A 24,568-nucleotide genomic window follows, 5' to 3' on the forward strand; every position below is an offset into this window, starting at 1 on the left:
GTGCGCAGATCTAAAGGCTCTCGAACGCGGAAACTCTTTGGAAAAGTTCCACCGAGACCGCAGACTATGTCTCGAATCCAGATGCGAAACAACTGGATTTCTTTAAAACCCTATATCAGCTCGCGTGGTTCCGAACTCGCGTTATCGAATATTCGGCCGTCTTTGATTCGCGAGGAAAAGAAGAAAAAACCTGGGGGCGTTATAATTTCTCGCGTCGCGAATAAATTCCGCCCGTGTCGCGCGGCCGCGTCGCGTTTCAACGAACCATGTCTGGAATCGGTAACGAACCACGATGATAAAGCCGTCTTGTATCGCCTCGATAAATGCACGTTTTTATGTTTCTACTTATCAAAGTTCAATTGAGTTAACGATCGCACCTGTACGTTCCTTTCTCCTCGAGCTAGAGCGCGGCGATACGGCAGCTGGGACTATGGTACCGGGAACGAGCGCGTGTCGCACACGGTACGGGTACGGCCGTGTGTACGTACAGGTGGGACGGAGCCGTCATCCTTCTCTCCGAGGGCCTCGCTCGATCGTCCCGTCCTCATCATAAATTTTCTCTCGTTTCCTGTCCCAGCAACGGCCGAATTCGAGCCTGGACCAACGGACGAATTAGAACCGCGGCGATTAAGTAGCTTCGATGCTCGCGCGTCGGTAGACGGATAGGCGGAACGACGGACTTATTTCGAGGCGCAAAGTTGCACGACTTCCGTCGATTAACTCGACGTCTTCGTTATCTCGGCGCGAGATCGTTTGCGCAGATGTTACGGCACTGATTTGCTTTCCTTTTCGGGCCGAGCATCGCGCAAAACAGCAAACGAGTTTGCGGTCACGAGATGCAGGTCGTTAATCACGCGCTTCGGAGCTATCCGCCTTACCATCCCATCCAGAAAAACTTTGGAAAGAATAGATGTCCGAAAGAAAAATGCGAGACGTAACTTGAAAAAATCGCTCGTCTCCAAAGTCAAGTTTGCAACCGCGGAAGACGTTTACCATTTTTTCTCTCGCGACGGTGAGGTCAAAGTCTCGAACTAGGCGTAGTCCCGGTTACGAGTGCTCGAGCGCAAATGGTCCCAGAGCTCGTTAAACGAGGAAGTAAGTGCCACTTATCGGCTCTAAAGCATCGTCTCGCTCGAGGGAAATTACGTGGCTGGTTGGCAGCTGTGCCACGGAGGCTAGACGAAGAGACGAAGATATCTTTCCAAGTTTTTCATCCGAACGAAGAGAAGACGCGCCCCCCGGTGATGTATTCACTTTCGAAGATCGTTTAAGCCTCGAAAGCGCGCGTTCTACCGTGGATGCCCGGTCGAGGGGTACGGATAATCGTGGGGAGCAACAACGATGCTTCGCGGTCTTAACGACGCGAGGTGACGCTAACGTCTGCGCGTTTTTACCTGTTTAGTCTTTTTTTTTTTTTTTTGTACAGTCAGGTAGTAGTACAGAGAAAGTATGAGACAGCGACGATAATTCTAACTTCGCCACTACGCGACGAACGATTCGGAGAACAGCGATCGATGGCTGGGTTCGACGCAGCATCGTCCCTTTAAACTGTCCCGTGTCGCGCGATGCCGCTTGGTTCAACACTTTTTTACCATCTGCCCCTTGTCGGGCATATGTTGCGGGGATAACATCGAAAATGATCCGAAACAGGTAGAGGTGCCTCTGGATCTCGACACTCGCTACCCGTCTGTCGACGGTCACCTGCTGATTTCTTTTAAATCAAAATAATACCGCGTCTGGCGAGGCTTTCCACGGCTCGCGTGTACCCGGTACCGTGGCATTCCTTCGAGGAAGCATAAATAACGACAACCATGGGAAAAGCCATTTCCAGATTCGGACGTTGGGTACCGATCCGTTCATCGAAAGTAAATATTTTCTTTAGTAGACGAGTTCCAATTGTACGTCAGGACTCGTTTTCTCTCGATCCTTTCGACTCGCGCCAAGTTGCCGCACGCAACTTCCGTTTTCGAGATTCCGGCCATATGACGTGGCGGAATCGGGTCGTGATTCCAACCCTTCCGTTTCCGGCGTATCGATAATTTCCATGCGCGATCTCGGTGAATATGGACATCGATTAAATCTCGAATGGCAGGGGACAACCCTTCCCCCCGCCGAGGGCGAATCGACCCCGTGACGGACGACAGTTTCAGGGCGCGGAGAACGAGGAGGCGGGGTCGAAGCATGAAAGCTTACTCGACTTGATTTATGAACGAAAATCTCGAGTAAACGCCTGTTTCCGCGCTTCGTCGGGCGTGAAATGACTTTGGGCGAGTACCACCGCAAGCGGAGCAACCTCGTCGCGACAGCGAGCCGGCCGTGCGTGCAGTTCCGGTACCAGGAGACCGGAAGCGACGGCTCATACACACCGCGGTGACGTTCCCGTCGCGTCGACGCGTCACTGGACATCGTTTCGAATTCGTTTCGACTCCGAAATGCAACGAAACGATTCGACGACCGCGCTAGACGAAATCGTCGAAACGATCGTCGTCGATAAAACTCGATGTATTCGTAAACTATTAGACGAACGGTCACCTACTCCGGAGTGCATTCATCGGACTTCGTAGGTTCGCTTCGTTTACTTTCAGTCATCGCGTTCCTCGTCGTCGAGGCTTACGTAAAGATAGCTGCGAGCCATTTACCGGGGTCGAAGGTTGCCGTATAAATTAAACTTTTATTGCAACCGACATCGCCGCGGACGAAATGCTTTTTATTCGCTGCGATAGCTTCTCCTCTCTTTTCTCGTTGTCCCCTTGCCCGCTTTTATCGCGAAAACGAGGGCGAAACGAGGTCAAAAACGGGATAGGATAGGTGAAGAGAGCGGCGTAGGCACGGAACGCACCGGATGCGTCTTTCGAATCTCGCTATTATAAGCCTCCGAGGAGCGAACGAAAGAAGCGATAGCATCGGAGCGTCAAATTCGTACCGAAATCGTAATCTGCGCTAGTTTTCGATAATTATATTATCCGTTGCTCGTTCCACTTTCGATGTATAGGCTGTTCCACTAGAAACGACTCACCCCTTACGAAACGGCATGTCCTCTCGCGACGTTTCAAAGACCTCCGAAACATTCGAAACCATCGTGGAAACGAGTCATCCACGATTCGAGACCTTATTCTTTTGGAACCCTCGATATCTTGAAAGAACTCGTAGTACAAGATGGCGTAGAAGGAAGCTCAAGATAAGAGGATCCGACTCGAAATATCGCAACGTACGCTATACCGAGTAATGAGAATTTTAACATATCCGTTAGAGGTATAAAATAATACGAGTGTGCGGCGATAACGGTGCATACAGTCGCAGCGATGACACAAATTTGTAATGCGACCTAAGCGATAATAGCGTCGTAAATGCTAATGACAATATTACAACTAGCTCTAGCAGTGAAACAGCAGAAATAATCTAGTCACGCGTTGCCTAGAACTAAAAACACTGTAACATTGTAATAAATATTATTTCTTCATTTTTTTATTCGGATAAAATTTCGCCAATCTCCGATTCGAAGTATCTCGAACTCGCGATGAAACTAGTGTTCGCTTCTTGGCAATTGTTCGCTAATTAACTTCAGCGCTAACTTCGATACGGTTTTGTTGCGCTCGCGCAGATTAGCTCGACGCTCTCGAAAGATAGTCGATGCACTCTCCGCGATGATTGCTATTGTCTACGGATACCAGACGCTCTCCTTTTTCTTATTGATCTCCGATTCCGGATCATTTTTTCTTGCATTTATCGGCCGAAGACGTTCGCCGCCAACTGCCTCCAAGAATAAACTCGTCGAATCGACGACCCCAGATTAATTTGCTATTAGCGCGTGGGAATTCTTGTTTGCCTTGGTTATCGAACATCTTGATCCTGCCGCGCACATTCGAGTTTTGCGAACAATATCGATGGGTACGAAACGTGATCATCCCCGAAAACGAAGGCACCTTTCCTGCAAAGCGTAGAAGCTCGAAGGGAGTGCGTTTCGAACATCGAGGGGGTTGTTTCAGAACTTTATTACACCTTAGGAAAGTGGACACGTGTTCTCGATGCACCCGTAAGATTTACTTCGATTCGTAAGCATCGCGACGATCAAAGGTCTCTAGAAAGCATTCATCTCCCGGGTGAAGTAATTTTCACCCCCTATCGGCGCGCTCTTTCGTCTCCGAGCAGTGTTTGTAATGTTAATTTATCGCGAGCCTTCGTTTATCGGTACAAAGCTGTCAGCCAGGTCAACCTATCTGAGGAGACGGGAGCACCGCGCAAAGGCAATCCACACGTGGTACCGAGTGCAGCTGTGCGCAAAATTGATGATATATATCGGGCAGTAGTTAGCAATTTCTACGTAACGCGCGCTAGTTATTACCAGATCGAACGATAACAAATACCGATCGCGAGGAAAAAAACTAGGACCGATAACCGGGAGCCAGATAACGAACGACCAACGCAGATTCTTTCACCGTCCGAAGTAAATAAATGGATCGGCACGATCGAGTGCCGCTGTATTTTTCTGTTGGCAGGCACAGTGGGGATGCTACTACCCGATAAGATTATCGATAAACATCGATATATTACACGTCGTGGAAACTCGCGTTATGCAGGAGTTTGGTACAGATTTGTTTTCAGTAGATTGAACGTCAGGTGCGGCAGCTAGCTGCATTACGACTTAATAGGGAGCCTAATTGACGTCACGGTACGCGCATGGGTGTCTAAGCAGACGGAACGAAGCGATTACAGGACTTTTATCGCCACCGAGGGAGAGAGAGTGTGATTTTTTCTTTCTGCCCTCTCAAAGTTCAAAGGTTCGTCTGATAATACGTTCGGCAGCCCGATATCTACGCTTAACTGATAAGAAATCTGCCTCGGTTGTTTATATTTGATGTCAGCGCGTGTCTTCGATACTTTCGCGCATTATCTCACTTCCTTTTGTGCCGGTTATTTGATTTCTCTCGAGTGGATTGCCGATCATTCGACTGCACAGTCGAATATCAACGATACATCTCTGGATATTAGAAAAATCATCGATACATAGATCCATGACGCGATTGATCTTTATCAGATATAGAAGACCGTCTTGGAAACATTAAATTCCGACCTCTGTTGCAACACATTTGAATATAGGTGGTTTAAATATATTTTTATAGTATTGTATATTATTTTTCTTATCGTACAAGCATGGAAAATTTAAAAACGGCTATTTATTCGGTAATGTACAAGTATCCTGTCCCGGTAGATTATTCAAAAACGTGTCACTCGACGGTATCGCCATCTCGCGGCCAGAGGGTCGAACTAAAATTCCGACCTCCGTACAGCGCACCACCGGGAAAGCGCCCAAGTTTGTCCTCGAATAGTTTCTCTTTTCAACGCTAGATGGCGCCATTTGTATGGTTTAATAAAAAAAATAAAGGATTCAAGGGTCAAGAATTGATTTTCATTCAAATTTTAATATCACGAAGCATGCTCACTTATTTGTTAATAGATATAATAAAAGCAAATATTGTAGAAATACCGACATCGTCACCTGGTGGTGGAGACCTCTATCGGGTAAACGCCCAAGTTTACAAATGGCGCCATCTAGCGCTGAAAAGAGCAACTATTCAAGGACAAACTTGGGCGCTTTCCCGGTGGTGCGCTGTACGGAGGTCGGAATTTTAGTTCGACCCTCTGGCCGCGAGATGGCGATACCGTCGAGTGACACGTTTTTGAACCTTATTTGTATATTCCTCATCCCATTTCTTCCTTTCACATTACTGTATGCAATTTTTATTAATTATTATGCAATAGTCGTTTAAATTCTTACAGTATTTCTCTCATAGAATGTTTTTACGTTTTCCGATGACAGTATTAGTATAGTTGGTTGCAATACATGTCAATTCGTAAACTAGTCGAAGCTATGTATATATTGTTGCGTTATTTCGTTTAAAATTGCTTCGTGAACATAATGATAGTAACAGGAGCAATTTTTAACCGCAATATTTACTGATTTTCCGTGCATTAATTGCTGAACAAATGTCGTATATGCGTCACTCAGGCTCAATGTCGAGAATAAACACATACGACAAGTGTTAAGATCTTGAAACATGAACACATATAGACATAGTTAGTCGGGGAAGTGTCAGATCGAGTGCTTCGATCTTTGAAATATCGGATTGTTTCATAGTACTATTACATATTATTATTAGAGTCGTTATTCCACGACACGTATAAATTTGTCTAGCAGACGAAAAACATAACCTCTTAGTTCGGAGTATCGAATTGTCATCGAAGGCGCGAATGAATTAAAACATCGTATTTGTATGCATAATGGCGAATGATAGGGAGGTACTCAGAGAAATTTGGGATGGCAAAATTCCTGTCTGTTTTACGCTCGATCCCGAGGAAATTTGCGAATTACAAGGACCCGATCCGTTTTATCTAATGGTACCTAGGTTAAGTTACTTTCCACTGTGCACGGATAAGGTACGAAAGCATTTTATTCGACACGTCCAAAGCGACGGCAAACAGGAACACGAAATGTGGCTAGAATTCAATGGCATTCCCCTGAAATGGCATTATCCCATTGGTGTACTTCTGGATATTTATTCCAATGATATACAACTACCCTGGAATATCGTTGTTCACTTTGAAAGATTTCCAGAAAATGTATTGATGCGCTGTCAAAACAAGTAAGCATACCGAAAGTAAAATTTCATTGCTTTCAATGTCGTATAAGTTTGACTTCATTAGGGTGATATTTCAGAGAGGCCGTGGAGTCGTATTTCCTCTCCTGCGTAAAAGAAGCTGACGTATTGAAGCACAGAAGTCAAGTTGTGTCTAGTATGCAAAAGAAAGATCACAATCAACTGTGGTCTGGCCTGCTCAATGATAAGTTTGATCAATTTTGGTCTGTAAATCGTAAACTGATGGAGGCTAGCAACAGCGAGGAAGGTTTCAAATATATACCTTTTCGTTGCTATACAAGCGAGGACAAATATGTACAGAAGCTTGTGAAACCAGTCAATGAAGAAGGTCAGAGGAAAACTCTGAGGCATTTATTGAACGAAGTATTTCCAGATGATGAAAAGAGTAAATATATATATCTTTAATATCCGTCGTAATTTTTATGCGCGATATTAATCTCATCGTCGTACGTATTTTCGTTATAGTTACGGTACTCACCCATGGTATCGTTCCACCTTTGGAAACACCGCTGCAGTGGATGTCGGAACATCTGAGCTATCCGGATAATTTTCTGCATTTAGTTTTGGCGTCATAACCCATATAAAAAAAATTAATTAACTATCGCTGAAAATTGGGTAAGCCATAAGTTCGCGTTGCTTCTGTACCCGTTCCCCCATCGAGATCCGTGGATCTTGTTATTCTCTGTCTTTTATTATATATTTATTTTATAAAATATTGTAAATGTCGCTCTAATTTTTCTTAAAAGTCATCAACTTTATCTTAACTGCAACGATGGACTTGTACGAAATTCGGATAGATGTCAGACCACATTTGCTATCGATCAACGAGAATGTATCCGAAAAAAAATTTATTGTATAAATATAGTTATATAAATATTTAAACACCCGTTTGTGAATGTAAATACACCAATCAAGATTGTAATTGATATTAAAAAGGAAATGCGCGCACGGCCTATCGAAAGAAGCAAATGCAAGGGCGGAAATAAATAGAACACCTGCTTTGACGAATCGAAGAAAATATTATTTAAATTGAAAATCGAGCACAACAATTAAATCGTGCGTTAATTTATCACACAACTGTCCCGAGGCTTTCTGTATATCCTCAATATCTGCGAAGACAAGTCTTCGACGTTTCGGATCGCCAAGGCTTCGGTTGGTCTCCTCACGATGACAGGTTGATTCCCATAGCTGCTGTATTCCATGGTTCTACGGCTGGTTCCAAAAGTCAGATAGTTGACGATCTCCTTCTTACTTTGTTCCTGAAACGAAGAGATTTACAGTTATTAAATGAAATACAACGTGCAAAGAATGCATACTCGAATTGAGATTAGAAAAATCCGAACTCGACATAGTTTGCTTCCGTGGGGCATACATAGCCGGGTACACGGCTTTCTTGAAATACAATTGACGTATCGATAAAATGTCTGCCGGCGAGAAGGAACAGATAACATGCATTTATATTTAAATCGATCTACTTAAAGGTGCTAAACGTTACAAGTACGAGCGATTACTTTAAATATAACCAGTGCCGCGTCTTGGTATCTGTTATGAATCTCTTCTTTGGTCAGTGCAACGCTGGCTTCTGGCGGTTTATAACGCTCCGTCATTTACAGCTACGCTTCTCCAGCGTGCTCTGACTGCAGAACCTGTAACCAGAAACGCTGGTATCGTTTTACGAACAACCTCTCTATCTGATTATAATCCGCGAGCGAGCGACCTTCGATCATCGCAAAGATACCTCTACCCGACGAGTCGACGAAACCGTCGACCGAGGAAGATTAACGTTCCACGTTTCCGAAAACAACGTCGACAGAAAAAGAGCGAAGTCGAGGACGACGAGACAAAAAAAAAAAAAAGAAAGAAAAAACTGCGTGGAGACGTCAAAGACGAACGTTGGAAAGAAGGGATCACAAGTGTTCGTCTAGGGTAAAAATAAACTCTGGCCTAGAGTTTAGCAGTACGGTAAACAGCGATTTTTCCGTCGTTTCGAGGATTAGTATTTCTTTCCTTCTTTTAGGCATATTAACTACTAATGCAGATTGAAATCTTGTATGCTTTTAATTGTATAGCCATAAAAGTATCACGAATGTAGTGAATCTAGACACGATGTTCGAAAGTGTGATACACGAGGATCTCTCGAAGCCAAGTTATCGCATCGACGCGTCGATCGTTTCGATACTATTTAAATCATATGCATGTAAATGAAATGAAATGTTGTTTATCTTTTATATGTTCGAAAGCGTTAACTAGATCAGAAATTCTCGCCGATGTACATACATACGGTTCGGTGTCTTCAAAAAGTCTCTACCAATTTGTAACCACTGTTCGAGAGGATATCGACGGACGGACAAGAAGCACACGGTGAGAATAATCAACGAAACTCGAGACTTTCTAGCTACGTTGATCTTCGACTTGCAAACAGAAGTCACGCTGCTCGACTGTTGGAATCGGGCCAGGAACTTTTTGGTATCCTTTTCGAATTTCCGGTTGAAGACGCCAGACGCGGGAGAATTCTGTCGCGAAGTGTTCTTTTTCCACTCGTAGCGAACAATAGTCTCTGTCAATCTCGAATATAAGAACAATTTAACGAAGGATTCAGCGCGGCACGAACCGGAACCCTAACGTTCGCTGTATGTACAGCGATTAACCGAATCTCGGCTAATCTAGACCAAAATTTGTCGCGACTCTGGCTTTAGAATGGATTTCGGTAGTCGCATTTTTCTATTCACGGGAAACGGTAGTATTTATAATAGTACGAATTTTCGTTCATCCGTGCCTCTGCACCCTTCCTAATTGCATTGCACCAGTCGGTGACATTTATTGGCTCTGATTGAAGTGTTGCATCAGTCATACGTCGATTCAAGGTCTGCTTTGCGCGTACGCGATGGCCTCAATAAAAACGAATAGCGTTGTTATTACTATTTAATCTAGCGAACTTTCAACAAACATCAGAACTCGAATTTACGATCCTTGAAGAGAGAATAATTGCCAAGAAGAAAGATGTTCGCGACTATTATTTTAAAATTCTAAAATGCTTTGAGCTAATTACATTTAGAGTAGATGCATCGCTACACGCTTTGTAGCTGTAACGATAAGATATTTAATAATCTTTCACAGAAATTGCAGGGAAATATCGATAAACCAGTGTAACTGATGGTGCTGCCACCGTCGATAACTCGAGTGTCTGCAATTTACGACGACATAAATGTACGAAGTAGGAAGCGATTTTTTGTTTCTTTTAATTTAAATTGATCGCTCGTTACAGTTCAATTAGTTACTCGTACCGTACGCTCCTGCGGTACGTAAGAATATATTGCATCATATGCACGTGTCCGATTGCACGCGTCCGTGCCGCACCGTTTTCGAAAGCAGTCGACGGAAACCGCGATTCGGTCTTGTACATAGAAATTAAGGTTCCTACCGAAATCTGACTACACGTATATAGTTTGAGACATCGAAGATGACTCTAAGAGTAATTTTTTACGACAAAGTATTGGTCTTAATTTGTTCAATTAAAATAAGCACGAGCCCGTATTATTTACGTCATTTATCGACGCAAGTGCATCGCTGGTCGACGGGAACTGCGAGGCGCGAGGGCGAACGCTTGGTTGCGTGCTTAGAAAGTTTAGCGAGTACGTGCGCGATCGTCGATCCGCGGCCACTGCCAATCGACCGCGATAACGGAAACAATGCATCGCTCGCATCGATGCGCGCCTCACTCCTGTGTGGCATATGCGTGTGCATCCGACGTGACTGCATTCGGTGCGCGAGTCACAATAAGTTGGCTTCTGCTTATCTTCGGCATGACTTCAACCCTCGTACGAACCGCGATGGAATCATGTATTTAGGTATAACAGCAAACGAATTAACTTGGGGAAACGTGGACGTTTTCAGCGTAAACCAAAGGTCGCGAGGTTGATTTTCAAGGCAGTAGCAACAGCTATTGCGTTGAGTTTTTACGGATCGGTGTCGACAAGCGAAAGATGTCATCCGATAAGATTAAAGCTTAAAAAAAAAGACACTCGTTGAAACAATACCTGCAACGATACGAAGTCGCGTTTTTTTTCTACTTCTTTTTTTACGAGGACAATATACGTCGTGGACGTTTGTTAAAGAATCAGACTTGAAACTTTGTTTCTATCGTTGTTACGAAGGAAGATATTACAAAAGCCCTGCGAAACAACGAATAAGATTACTCGTACGATCTGATGTCAACGAGTTATTTCGATAAACGTTCGATTGGGATCGTAGAAAGTACCGGTTTCACTGAAATCAATTCGGGGAGCATCGCGCGTACCTATGTTCGGCTGTATCTTCCCAGAAATTATCAGCCTTGCCGCTATCTCGGAGATGTGCGTCACTACAGCGTGCTACGCTCTTATAAAGAAAGAAAATTTCCACGTTCTAGATAAACGATAGATGTACATTTTAAATTTAGTTCCGTTTACGTTGGTTGAATCAAAATTAAATTTTCACAAGGAATCGAAGAATACTATCTACTCTCGTTGGTGGTAAATTCTTTTCGTGTAAGAAGAAAGAAAAGTACGGCACAGGACGGAAATAATCGAAACCGAGAGTTCTTTTAAAATAGTCTCTTATATTTTCTCTCAAATTCATTAAAGTTCTATTTTCGTATAATCTACGCATATGTATATAATACAATATTTAATACAATTACTTCTTGTTTTTCCGTGTGTACAAAAGAAAACGGCGCGTCGACGGTGCCTGTCTGTCTCACCGTACGATAAAAACGTCGATCATTCACTCCCTCTCTTTCTCTCCCTCTCATTCTCCATCTTCCTCTCGATGAATCACAATAACGGATATGGTCGGTAATCGGGCAAATTTTCCCGTCGAAAGGGAAATACACGCGCTACGTGACTTCGTACATATCGGAATCAATAATAATAGTAATAATAATAATATCGCTGCTTTCGTCACCGTTCACAACTCATTGGGGAGCTTCGGTCGTTCGTAAAGACTCATAGATAACCGAGTCGTTCGTTTATCAACTTAGAGTTGCTTCTTGGCTCGAGACGAAGGCACCAGAAATTTTATTCGAATAACAGATGACGAATATAAATTCTGTATAACGATTTACATGGTACAGTAATATAGTGTTTCTACTTGTCATCTGTTACTCGAATTAAATTCTACTTAACTTTGCTATCGGTTAATCGAAATTCGATAATTTTAATTCAAATGGTAAACCGATCGAAGATTCACCCGATAAACGGGCATCGAAGGAAATAGGAAATTAAAAAAATGAAAGAAAACACGTCGGTTCGTTGTACGCAAATTCTTTTCGATCGTTTATTCGGCGGACATGAGGAAAAACAAAAAGAAAACGTCGTCGCTCGAAACGGTGGTCGTAAACAACGACCAATAAATAAATCGTGTAGGTTTGAATACTGATTATTACGATTATTATTATTATTATTATTACGCGCATGGGCGAGTCACAACCGGTGTTCTCAATCGCGGAATGCATCCGGATCGAGAGAGTCGCGGTGAACGCGTCTTCGTTGCCGGAGGGCTCGAAACAATCTAATACCGTGGCTCGTTCTAAGCAGGGATGGACACAATTCTCATCTGGATTGAAATTTTTGTATAACAATTAAAATCTGAATTATATACAATTAAATTATGTTGCTACGTTGAACGAATAAAATTTTTATTTGTCGTCTAATACCCGAATCAAATTTTGCCCATCTCTGGTTCTAAGAACACGAGGCACTTTGGTCCTTGATTTCGCCTCGCGCGAAGCTATAAGGCACGAGCGATCTAAAAGGCACCGGGCGAGTTAAGAGGCGTTTCGTCGGTACATATAACTTTGATCGTATTAAAATATAATATATATAATTATGTATATATATATACGTGCTCTGTTTTTCTCTCTCTCTCCCTCTCTTTTTATATTTATATGTTTCAACGCTATATATAAATTTCTTTGTACATGTACGATACACGAGCATATCATGCTTATGACATTATTCCCTACGTGTGTGTATTTCTTTCTGTATGTCTGTGTACGTACATCTTCTGCCTACACTCGTGTGTACGGACTTCAAAACCCGGGGGTTCGCCCACGAAACTCCCCTTCCGAACCCACACTCTTCGCTGCTCCATTCCCGTCGCTTCGTTCGTACACTTTTATGCACTTAAAAAAAAATATATATATATATATATTGCTTACATACGCTTTATGCCTCGTTTAATAGACTCTTGTGGGCTGTGCACACGGAACACACGCAATCACGCACGCACTTACGCAGCCACGCATAGATTTCTCGCGCTATCGAGCACACACCGCTCGGTTCGACGCACCACGTTCGTTCATTATGTAAAACGTTATGGCATTATGTAATTCATTATGGCTTATGATTACGCTACATTTTATTGTACATTGCCGCCTTGACCCTATCGACGGAACACCGGACAAGGCTATATATCTACATGTATACACATAATAATAATAATAATAATAATAATGATAATGATAATAATAAGAATAATAATAGTAATACGGTGTTTCCTTTCATGTTTTCACGCTTTCCGATTCTCGAGGGCAGAAACACCCTTCGCTCGTAGATGGGCGATATTTTGATCTAAACGTTAACAAGAATGGCGATTTTGCAGTTTTAAATAAATATATATCGATGTTTTGATCTTTTAGTCGCGATCATCGTCATAATGTTTACGTGGTAAATTAGAAGCAAAAAGATTATAAAGAAACTAAACTATGAAACAAATAATTAGACTATAACACATTGGAAAAATTCAAGAAAATGTTCAAACGAAATTTTGCCCGCTTCTGGTTTCATTCGAGGATCAAAAGAATTCAAAGTGTACGTTTCTCGTCGGTGAGATTCGCGAGCACGCTGGTAAATATGTATGTCGTCGATCCAAGCTGCGAAACGCGTTCCGCTAGACGACGATAATGCGCGGCTGTCGCAACGCGTGAGATTGTTCGCGCGCCTGGAACGAGCTCGATTGAGCCTGAATATTGAAACATTGACGTAACCGGTCCGTCTGCGACGCTCGTTTACAAAATTGGCCGTCTTCATTGGGTTAGGTTGCGATACGGTCTTATTTGCCGAACCTCGCCCTTTCACCGCGCTTCGATGCGATGCCATTCTTTCGCTCAAACTTTGTTTTCAACTAGTCTATCTGTTCGAATAAAATTTTGTCCATCTCTTCTTTTCCCTGCGGCGCAGACGGATCGTCGCCGATGACGTTTCTATGGACGAGATTACTCGTTGCAATCAGTCCGAAGAGATAGCGATCGGTATCGAGCAACCAGGTATCGCGGAATGTCTCCACATTTTCCAACGTCACCGATTCAGAGAACTTTCTTCGAGTCGCGACGTCGCGAAGGTCGTTCGACGATAAAAAGAGAACACGTTATCGCATCGAGAATCGGAATGCGCCGGAACGATACTGGAAATGACAACACGAAAACTACACCTACGCACGAATAATTTGTAACGAACATTCAAGAACACTTCGTAAACAATTTCATGTATAAACGACTTTCCGCCTTTGTAAAATCTTAAAGAGATATTCGTCTGTACGGGTTGAAATTGCTTTACTTACTTTTTAAACATTTTTTTGTTTAAATAACGTCGAGTTATTGATCTTAGATCAACGGAAACTTCTTCATATAAAAATAATTACTGGCACGAATTAGGCGAAACGTCTGTCAAGTATAAGGCACGTGAGTTTTTCGAAACGTTCTCGTGTGTATACGTTTGATCGGAGACGAGTAAAATTTGTATCTAAATAAAAATTGAGACTAATAAATTAAGTATAAACAAATAAAAAAATTTCCGAATGATTTCGAATCGAGTAAATGACACGAAAAGTTCGTTCTACGTTGTTCTTTTTATTCGAATAAAATTTTACTCCTCTCTGGTGTGTACGTGTTTTCTTAAAATTCTTTCCCTACCATCAGCCTCTTGAGAGTTAGTCTTTTTGCCACGATTACGACTCGTGCAATTAAGCGTCGACGTTTCTTGTTGCGATCAGTCGATATTGCAAGACTGCGTTTCGAGTTTGTTCGCGACGAAAAGGTTAACCTATCTAACAATTTCTTGCTCCTCTCCGATCCAGCGATTTCCGACGGCTATGAACAAGTTTCGCGGATGATCGATGGACCGAAGAAGCGCACAGATCGATACAAAATATATTTTTGTTTATGCACGCGTCTACAAGTTAATTCGCTCCGAAACTGGGAGGAAAAGGCACGCGGTGCGGTTTCGAACGGAAGCGATCGCGACGTACAATACTATCACGCTATCGAATTCTTCTCGTTGCCGTTCCTCTCCTTCCTTCGAAATTGTCGCGATTTCCGTTTTCGGTGAAAATTCCGGGAACCGGCTCGATCCTTTTACGCTGTCGTATACCTCTGTAACCGTGGATCGGTCGATTCCGCGCTATTTACATATTTACAAGTCATCGATCCGCCGGGAAGGAAAGAAACGACGAAGAAAAATTGTCGGATGATCCGAGTCGAGCGGCGGGGGAGAAGAAAATGAGAGAAAAGAAAACGGAGACGGAACCCTGTCGTAATACTTGCGCACCGTGCGTGTAACACAGGTGCGCGCATGGAAGAAATTCTTTGAGCAATTAAACGATATCTAACGACGATCGATCCTCGACGAAGACGGAATAAGAAAAACGACGGCCGTTCGCGGAGAAGCCAGTGGGTGCGACGGGAATACAATACACGGGAATACTTTTCGCTTCGTGGAACTTTTCATTCCTGATTCGATCTCTAGAGACTCGAGGAGGGATTCGTTGAAAAATAAGATGGTATCTTCCGATCGTTGCGTAACCCCATCGCTCGCGGGAGAGTTTTTCTCCGTGATCGGTATCTATTGCTGCGACTGACATAATTCCGTAATTATAACGATGCCACGCGACCTCTAAACGGCCTAGCCGATAGCCGCTCAACGCTAATCTCGACGATAACAACGAAAAAGTGTCAGGCTGGATATCTGCACCGATTTTTTAGAGGATGCGGGGAATAACGAAGAGAAGCAGGCCTGGGGCAAGTTGGGAGAACACGTCGGCCGAGGACACGATTATGTATAATTTCTCCTACCACGCCATGCATCGTCCAATGACTGATTAAGACTTTATCGCGATCTATAACGCGGTATCGAAACGATAAACGTTCGCGGCCCGCGACGTGTCGTTGATCACGTATCTATCGATCCTTCGTCGGCGAATCCTTTTGCTCAAATGGTGGGGATCGGCAAGTCGATTTCGAATGATTTTCGGATGACGACGAAGGATCGATGAATATGTATCGCGTCTATCCCGCTGCGTTGAGGATCGAAAAAGTGTTGCCGATTTAACTGTAATGAGGACTCGCTGGATACCTAACGAACGCGCTTTTAACTTGAGGGAACTCGGTGTACGGACTCGGGTGAGTCCTCCAGGATACCGGCAGTCTTAAACTGAGTTCGAGGGCGTAGTCGTGGCCCCTGCTTTCGTTTAAATTGCAGATGCTTTGGCAGTTGTTGTTGTTGTTGACGACGTTCTGGCTGCTAACGGGGGACAGCCCCCTCTGGATCGAGTGCTCCTTCGCAGGCTTACTTACGGGATTGTCCAGGTACGGTTTGAACAGGATAGCATCCTTCTTAGAGATTGGTTCCGGAGGAGGAGGTGCCGTGGATGCCGGTGGCGTCGGGACGGTGCTGGTCACTGGTTCCGATCTTGGCGAATCGAAGAGCCTTTTCGGTTTTACTAGACACAATGGCGTGTCTTGAGGCGGCGCTTCCTGGCACGCAGGGCTCGTCCCGATAGTCTCGTCGGTTTCCAAACAGATCCTCTTCGGGGACGGCGTACCCTCGTAGCAGCACGCCAGAGTGCAGTGCTGTCTTTTCGAGGACGAAAATTCCTCCGTTGTCTCGGGCACGGATGTGATCTCGGACGAATACTCTCTGGGGGAATAACAGTACAGCCTGTTTTGAGGGTCCGAGTAGCAAGACCCTCTTAAGGACGTTTCCTGGTAACACGAGGGCGCCGGTGTCGTCGCGTGAACGTCCATGCAGCAGGAGAGATTGCAAGAAGCCGCGGGCTCGCTCTCAGACGATGGATCCATCATCACCGAGTGGTGGTAGTAGGAAAGATGTTGCGAGGAGGAAAAACCTACGTCGCAACAGTAAAGAGGCGGAGGCGATAGGTCGTACTCGGCTTCGATTCGATCGTGCGATAAGTTGGAAACATAGTTCGACGTCCTCAGATCCACCGGTGACTCACCGGAAGCGGCATCCTGGATAGGGCCCAGCCGTTGCCGTGAGTTTCCACGAACAGCGATTTCACCCCTAAGCTCCGTCTCCTGGCCTAGCCATTTTTGTACTTGGCGCCGATTAATGCCAAATTTTCTCGCTGTTGCACGTTGATTCCCAGCTACGCCGACGTCTCTGTGAAAAGCGTCTAGAACGTCCAGTTTGAAGCGAAGGGAAAAGGATCGTCGACGAGCGAGATCGTTGGACGAATTATGCCCACCGGAAGAGCAATCGAGAGGGTCCATTTCGCTGTCTGAGCAACTGGTGCTGGATCTCCCGGAACTAGCGGGATCTCGAGGGCTCGACGGCAAGGAATATCCTTCCGGATCGTTCGCTGGGCTTACCGGACGCGAGTCGGCAGGTGCCCGTTGATAATCGACGTACGATGATGCATCGGCCTCTCTTCCTTCGTCGTTCGTCTCCTCCTCCTCCTTGTCCTCTTCCTCCCCCTCTTCCTCGAAGTGCAATTCTTCCTTGATCACCGTCCTACCGATTTTCGCCTCATTCACGACATCCTCCGTTCCCTTCTCTTCGATACGGACCGTTGTCTCGTTCGACTCTTGGATCGACTTCTTGGAATCCGGTGTCGGAGACGCGTATGCGTGTGCGTGTTCGTGCACGTGCAAGCATGGACTCACGGATGCCCGTGGGGAATCGAAGTGAACGGACGTCGTGGAGCTGGTGCTGGTGGTACTATTGGCGCGATGCGAAACGGGCGAGAGCGGGACCTTAGGGGCACCGGGAGAACACGTCGATTCGCACGGTCCTGGTGTCGCCGCTGAGTCTGGGCTCGCTCGTTCCGTCTTTATCATGGACGGCGCTAGCAGCAAACCGTACGATGATTTCCCGTCCACGGAAGAATCCACGTCTCCGTAAGTTTGTTGAGATCGATGGAGGCTCGGCGAACGATGTTCTTGCCGATGATGAACCATCGCACCGATTATTTCGTTTTCCTTGTACCGGTGCGCTTGATGAGAAGGCACGCGATAGCTGGTCAACGTTTGATATACCTTCGCCTCGTTTCGGCCGTCGAACGACGTCGAGGTCTCGATTTCTCGTTGTCCGTCGCCGTTTAGAACGTAGTAACCGACTTGTTCCCGATCCCCGCGAGTTTCCGAGTATTCGTGAACCGAGTCCGTTATCTGCGCGCGATCCTCCGCCACTCGACGAAGATGATGGGGCTCCTGATTACCGGAATATTCTTGATATCCGAGGCGAACGGATAAAACCGGGACCGTGGTGGATTGAGCGGCATATTGGGGCGAAGAGCCTGAACCACCATGAGGAGGACGAGAAAGAAGAGGTGGGGGCCCTTGCTGTGTAGCCAGCTCGTCGCCGTGCAGTCTGGTGAGGCTGAGGTTCAAGGCCGGCGCTGCTGGAGTCACGGCAGGCCCCGTACCTTCCGTCACGGTACCGTCCGACTTGGAAACACCCGCGGAAGAGATCACCGTAGACGAAACGACTCCCGAATTTCCAGTCTCGGCACAACTGTTTCTCAAATTATCCTCGCACTGTAACCACTTTTGTATTTGACGTCTGTGGATTCCGTATTTCCTCGCGGTGGCTCGCTGATTCCCACGACAGTCGATGTCGTTCCTGTACGAATCGAGAACCTTGAGCTTGAAGGCCGGCGCAAATATTCGTCTACTGCCCATCACTCCGACGGATTTCCTAGTGCCGTTTTGTTGCTGCTGATGCACTACCGACTGCTGTTGCTGTTTCTGATGCACCATTTTCACCGAGTTCCCCTCACCGAGCACCTCGCTCACACCGTGAGCCATAACGTGTAGTTTCGCGCACCCACCGAACCAACTTTTTCTTGGCGTGACGTCGATGACCGTCACGCGTCCAACACCGGAGACGACAACGACGGCGATAATGACGACGATGAGCTTCGTAACCGGGCACTGCCAACGACGCACGGGGGTACCTTAACGCGTAACATTGCACGAAGTGCTTGCCTGGCCGCGCCGCGCACGGAGTTCCTTTTAGGTCTCTTGGTGGATGCCGTAACTAATTTTCATCCCCACCACTGGACGAGGACTGCGGCTGCTTCCCACTGAGCGGTCTCTTTCCCTTCCCCCACCCCCCCACCACGAGTCGTCGGCGGCTTGTACTCGTGGATCTCTTTCTCTCTTTCGATCATTCGCTCTCTTTCCCTCTCTCGCGCGTCTCTTTGCTGCACTCTCGGTCTCTCATCGTGATTCCCCCTCCACGTCGTTCCCTTCTCTTCGCTTCTCTCTATCCAGCAAGCGCCCCCCCTCCCACCCTCCCCCCCTCATCGCGCGTATCCAACATCCCACTCGAGCAGCACAGGCGCTAGAGTCCACCGCCGGCGGCCACCAGTCATTCTTCTTTCTTTACGCCTAACCGACCTAACCTCCACCAACTACCAACTTCTCTCTTTCTACGTTGCTCGTCATCTCGGCTGACTAGCCGTGCACGTAGGCGCCCCACCCGCCCTCTCCCCCTCGCGGCTTTTCTCACTCTCTCTCCGCGGAGGAGAGCCTCCCTTTCACACCTCAGCGCCGTAAAACTCCGCCATTTTGTGTGCTCACTTCCGTTAATGACGCGCGCGGGAAACGTCACGCCGGCGTGACGACGCTCTCGGCGCCATGTTGTCTGCCGCGATCGTCCGACTGCCTGTCTGCCTCCCGGTTCTCGTTTCTCGCTACTCGCTACGGCGAGCCTAGCAGCCAGCATGGAGCCTCGGATTTTTGCTCGCCTTTCTCTTCGGCTCGGCCGTGCCTTTTCTCGCCTACACGAGCAAACGCTCGCATATGCTACGCAAATTTTCTCGCAATACGATCGACGATTCGATCATGGTCGAAAGAGTACCGTAAGAGTGGTACGCAACGGCTCGAGTTACGATGTTTTCTCGTTCGCCGAGATTAGGCGCGTTATCTAGGTTAAATCGTTGAAGACCTACGTCAGGCTTCGCATACGGTATACGATTCTTGAAAGCTTGCCGTACCGAGCGCCAACAGCGACGACTGTCGTCTAGGAAGTTTTATTGGCACTCGAATAAGGGGAAAGGCCAGGGAGGCAGGGGGTTTTTGCCTTCCAGGAAAAACGGCCATAGCCGTGTCGGCTTACCGGTAATGGTAGTCTCGTTAGGGTTGAAGTTGTCCCTATTATAACTCGTCGGGGTAATGCGATCTGCATTGTTCTTACCGGTTATTACCAGCGTTATGCTAGCTTACCGTTACGAGTCATCGCTGGTCAGTTATTCTTTGGTTTCCGTAAGCCCTTATTTTCGCTTTTCGCTTCTTGTCTCGTCTGTCACGTCGGGAGTTATCGGTGGATGAGGTTTCGAAGCGTGTACATACGAATCGCGAGTTTCTTGCATATACGTTCTGGAATGAGATCATGTTGTTTTTGTGGCGTGAGCCGACAGTTAATATGTTTAGCTTTTCGCGCGGTTGCCATGTCGCTCGGTCGCACGTAGGCCGCGACATATGTATACGGACATAGAGACCTGCGAGCAATGACGCAAACCGTGCGTTAGTATATACTTTGACGAACGAGAGTGAGCGAGATAGGTCGTGTAAAAAGAAACGAGCGAGGCCTCGTAAATTTCCACGATTCGCGCCACCAGCAGAAACACCAAGAACCCGACCGATCCTTCTGCGGTTCCTCGAAAGAGCACCCTACTGCATTTCGAAGAATCTCGCTGGCTATTCTCGCACTGTCGATCACGCCGACTCCAAGCCCTTTCTAAATACATTCAACAACCAGCGATACCGCGACGAGAAGTACCTGCCTTCGAGCATCGTTCGACCTTCGCATAGTTTTATAGCTGCGACTCATCGTTCAGGCATTTCGCGCCTCTTTCGAACGGTCGGGTTTCGCCTTGACTTTCACAGATTCATATTCGATCCGTAATCGCGATCCCTTGATGTCTTTAGAGTTATTAACGTTTCGTGGAAAGAGGAGCACGGTAACGGTAGCGGCTGAGAATAATATCGTGTGGAAAGCGTCGCGGCGGTAGCAGACCGGCAGTCGCCTAAGTACGCCACGACGGCTGGCACGTTCATCGGATTTGTCCTTGGGGCCGAAGGTAGGCGCAGCCCGAAGTCCGAGGACGTGGCAACGCAGCGACCAAGCTCCCCCTCCTTTGTCCGTCGGCCGGTCTTGCCAGACAGGGTGTCGCCAGCTCGGTCGGCCGGGCTGTTCGGGTTCCCGCGGGGGGAGAGGAGACGAAGAACCCAATGGTGTCGGGCAAAGGGGCAAGGGGGATTCCGTGGGTTGGTGTCTGTTTGAGCGTGTGACGGAGTAGACGTTAGGGGGAAAGAGCACGCTATGCGAGGGAATCGTTCGAACGGAGATCTTGTAGCTCGTAAGGCTGTTGTGTGCGTGTCATAGGATCGGTCGTGGACCTACATTCACGTGGGTAGCCATGTTTGAAAACTCGCGTCCTGCTGGAATGTAGCCTGCAGAGGCCCCTTCGTTGATCTCTCCCTTCCCTCCCTCTCTTTCACCTTTCCTTCCTCTACACCACCGTACGCGATTCCCCGTTTCGCTCAACGATGCTCGGACGCCTACCTACGTCTCACCGTAGGCTTCTCTTCTATCTTCCTTTGCCCTCCTATGGTTTTCCCTTCTATACGTATGTATGTACATCTCTCCTCTCCTCTTCGTGTCCCAGCGTTCCATGCTTGGCGCCCCAAATGGTCGCGTAACCAGAGACGTGCCTCTGGCCTGGCCTGGCCTGGTCTGGCCTGGCTTGGCCTGGCCGCGCCAGACTTCTCGGCGCCCAAATGATGTATGCCGACCATTCTCTTTCTCTTTCTTGTTCGTTCGTCTCGACCTCGTAGCCTTTGCTTTCCTTACTCTCTTTTCATGTATTCGTGTGGTGGGTACGCAGCGTAAAGTCGAGGGATAGAGCCGGAGCATTTAGGAGCAACCGAGACACGGTATTCCTATTTACCAGTGCCTCGACTTGCGACACCTCACCTTTGAGTACTATGGCACACTATTCGTGGCCCTTACCTACCTTACATGTGCGGTAAGAGCCACGTGAGAATGCGAGGCTGAAAAAAAGAGCGTCGGCGGTTGTGATTCGTGGCAAAAAGTACATTAGACGGTCCTTCTATCTTGAGTATGGAAGCAACGTTCGAGGGTTCTTGGCAAACGAGACAGAGGGTCGCCTACGATGCTTTATTTGCGAGGGCGATTGATCGAATTTTACTGCGGCTGGGACTGAAATTTAGCGTAATTTAGTAGTGTTTTCGTGTATGTAATTGGCGCTTCTCCAATGCAGGTTTATCATTCGTGGTTTGTCCAAGCCAACTTCTTAGGCGTTATGCTCGTATCTCGGATGGTCGTTCAAATTGTTATCCCCTCGTAGGGTATATTGGCCTTATAGGTAAGAGGACATTGAGAACAACTAACAGATTACGACAGGGTCCGTGACCATTTTAGAAAGATGGTTATCCTCCTGCGTTCCAAGTAAACAGTCGCACTTGCTAAAATCGCTGACTCGAGTTTATAACCCAAGTTTATTTATGTACACGCTAACTGGGAGAGCGCCACACGTGCAACAACCTACGTGTATACGTATTTCTCTTGCTGCGTGTTAGAGTTGCATTGCACGCGTTCTTGTGCGTATGTGCATGTACACATTTTGAATCTAATCGCATGCATAAACACTAACGGACCGGTGCTGCATAAGGATTTTTGTACTTGGGCGACTTTTGAGCGCACTCTAATACCACGTAAACCGATTACTAAATGATTTAAAACAAGTGGTTAGGATTCGTAATTGTTGGGTGTTGCTTCAAACTATCCACGAAGAGGTTATTCGTTCCTCCGTGGGTTTACCTTTCATCGCTATCACTTTTAAACTATGGCGAGTCAACGTCGAATTTTTGGAAATGTTGCGCAATGTATAGAACCACGCTTCAGACGTGTACGCAAATTTGTCGAGAGCGAAGATTCTTGGAAACGAACGGTATTCCCCGCGATTCACTCGAGACAAACGTCGGCCCTGATCGTGCAATACGTATACATAGGTTAGGCGTCACAGTTGGTCGCATCGTTTCGTTTGCCCACGTACGAATACAGAAATATACCTTCTCCGTGGGCGGTCGCACGATGGCGCCTACTCGCACATACCTGCGCATACCTGCGAGTTCGTGGCTAACCTCGCAGCACGAAACGATCGTTTCACCGATATTCGTTCGATTCGTGCGTCACGTATTTGCCCCTTTGCGTGGTTTCTTTCCCGATATCCGAGAGCTAGAGGAAGAAAGAGGGGAAAAAAGAAGGCGTAGAAACAGAAGGAACGTTATCGCAAACGAACGCAAGGAACGAAGTGCACACGACCAAAGCGAAATGCAACAACGCCCACGTTGCGTCTTTCTACCAGAACATATACAAGCTAACCTTTTTATCTTATCATTGGCGAAGGCGTATCGAGGTTGACGAGGTTGCCATGTGTTCGCCTTTGGCACGACGACGATGAAAGACAACGACGACGTGGATGACGAGGCCTCGAAACGACTGCTAACATCTTCTTTGCTTCGTTTACGCAGGAACCTTGAATTCGAGCACGAAATCGTTACGCGTCTAGCGTCCGACTTTGATGTCACGTCGCAATGGCCGCGATTCGCTTTATCGACCGAGCAGTAAAAAATTAAGGGACTGCTAAAAACTGTTGTCTTATCCGCGACTTGCTTTATCGACGTTCGAATACTATTTCCTGTCGAACTTTGAGTTAATGATTTTTCACCGCGTGACTCATCGACGTTATCGTTGTGCGTAATCCGAATTTGGATGAAATATTAATCATTGTCGAACGTTGTCGCGTGTCAAACAAGAATTTAATTTAAACACGCGTACTGACAACGAAATGAAACATGAAACGCGGCCAAAGATATTCGCTTGCGGCCGTTTCGTCGGTATTGCAAAACCTCTTCTGCCGGGCAGTTGAAAATATTTATCTTTCAGATAACCGCTGTCTTGGAGGGTCGAGTGAAATTAAGCTCGTTAAATTTATTATCGATTAATGCTAGCCTTTGAAACCTCGTTAAAGCGTGATGACTCGTCGTCGACGCGTACACGGTTTCACTCAAGTTTAGAATGCAACGCGTCGTGTCACGCGTCGATTGCAACTGGATTCGCAACTTTTATCGCATTCGTATATTTCCAGTAAATATATTTTTTTCCTTATCGATTCGATCGATGTTTCCACGACGATGATTAAAGCGGACTCGAGATTATATTTTCGTATGTGTCGGATGCAACGGTCGGCTATTTTTAAAACAATGTTGCCGCAATTATTTGTATCTAAAAGTCAACTGACGCGTCTCCCGACTAAGTAAGCTCATCAAGTGATTCATATTAATAGTTGGCGCAACAATAAACGTACGTACGCACACGTGCATCGTCGACACACGTTTCCTCGCGCACGCGGATCGATTAATCACGAGCTCTCGCGACGTTTGATTCGCTGTTGACTCGTTGTTAGCGAAAGGATTAATATCGTGACGATACCGGATAATGAAGTATATTATCGCGTCAAACCTGCTGAATTGCTTGAAAATCACCGATATGCATCGTTCTTATTACTCACATGTATCGAGGAAGATAACGGGAAGAGAAGTACTTTCG

At 46.4% G+C, this 24,568-nt stretch overlaps 3 protein-coding genes across 4 annotated transcripts; 1 reads left to right on the plus strand and 2 right to left on the minus strand.

The window, feature by feature from the left end:
• The first annotated feature begins 5,717 nt into the window (after nt 1–5,717).
• LOC128880752 (autophagy protein 5) lies at nt 5,718–7,263 on the plus strand. Its single transcript, XM_054131143.1, has 3 exons — nt 5,718–6,641; nt 6,716–7,041; nt 7,122–7,263. The coding sequence occupies exons 1-3, from the start codon at nt 6,280–6,282 to the stop codon at nt 7,229–7,231; spliced, it is 798 nt and encodes a 265-aa protein (XP_053987118.1). The 5' UTR covers nt 5,718–6,279; the 3' UTR covers nt 7,232–7,263.
• Nucleotides 7,264–7,706: 443 nt separating this feature from the next.
• On the minus strand, nt 7,707–23,763 carry LOC128880753 (uncharacterized). Of its 2 annotated transcripts, none has more exons than XM_054131144.1 (3): nt 23,342–23,763; nt 8,168–8,302; nt 7,707–7,915 (listed from the first exon to the last, which is right to left on the minus strand). In XM_054131144.1, exons 2-3 carry the CDS (start codon nt 8,261–8,263, stop codon nt 7,718–7,720), a joined length of 294 nt encoding a protein of 97 aa, XP_053987119.1. In that variant the 5' UTR covers nt 8,264–8,302; nt 23,342–23,763; the 3' UTR covers nt 7,707–7,717. The 2 variants fall into 2 exon arrangements, with proteins under 2 accessions (XP_053987119.1, XP_053987120.1); XM_054131145.1 differs by lacking the exon at nt 23,342–23,763 and adding an exon at nt 8,395–8,881.
• Nucleotides 14,810–18,991, minus strand: LOC128880751 (uncharacterized). Its single transcript, XM_054131142.1, has one exon. It carries the CDS (start codon nt 18,733–18,735, stop codon nt 16,015–16,017), a length of 2,721 nt encoding a protein of 906 aa, XP_053987117.1. The 5' UTR covers nt 18,736–18,991; the 3' UTR covers nt 14,810–16,014.
• Nucleotides 23,764–24,568: the final 805 nt, after the last annotated feature.

Source organism: Hylaeus volcanicus, chromosome 8 (genome assembly GCF_026283585.1).
Source record: "Hylaeus volcanicus isolate JK05 chromosome 8, UHH_iyHylVolc1.0_haploid, whole genome shotgun sequence".
Classification (NCBI taxonomy): Eukaryota; Metazoa; Arthropoda; class Insecta; order Hymenoptera; family Colletidae; genus Hylaeus; species Hylaeus volcanicus.

Coding starts and splice junctions, on each gene's coding strand:
- LOC128880751 (XM_054131142.1), bottom strand. CDS start 18,735: ATGGCTCACGGTGTGAGCGAGGTGCTCGGTGAGGGGAACTCGGTGAAA.
- LOC128880752 (XM_054131143.1), top strand. CDS start 6,280: ATGGCGAATGATAGGGAGGTACTCAGAGAAATTTGGGATGGCAAAATT. Junction 6,642..6,715: donor TTGATGCGCTGTCAAAACAA/GTAAGCATACCG, acceptor GTGATATTTCAG/AGAGGCCGTGGAGTCGTATT. Junction 7,042..7,121: donor ATTTCCAGATGATGAAAAGA/GTAAATATATAT, acceptor TTTTCGTTATAG/TTACGGTACTCACCCATGGT.
- LOC128880753 (XM_054131144.1), bottom strand. CDS start 8,263: ATGACGGAGCGTTATAAACCGCCAGAAGCCAGCGTTGCACTGACCAAA. Junction 7,916..8,167: donor CGGCACTGGTTATATTTAAA/GTAATCGCTCGT, acceptor TCTTCGTTTCAG/GAACAAAGTAAGAAGGAGAT.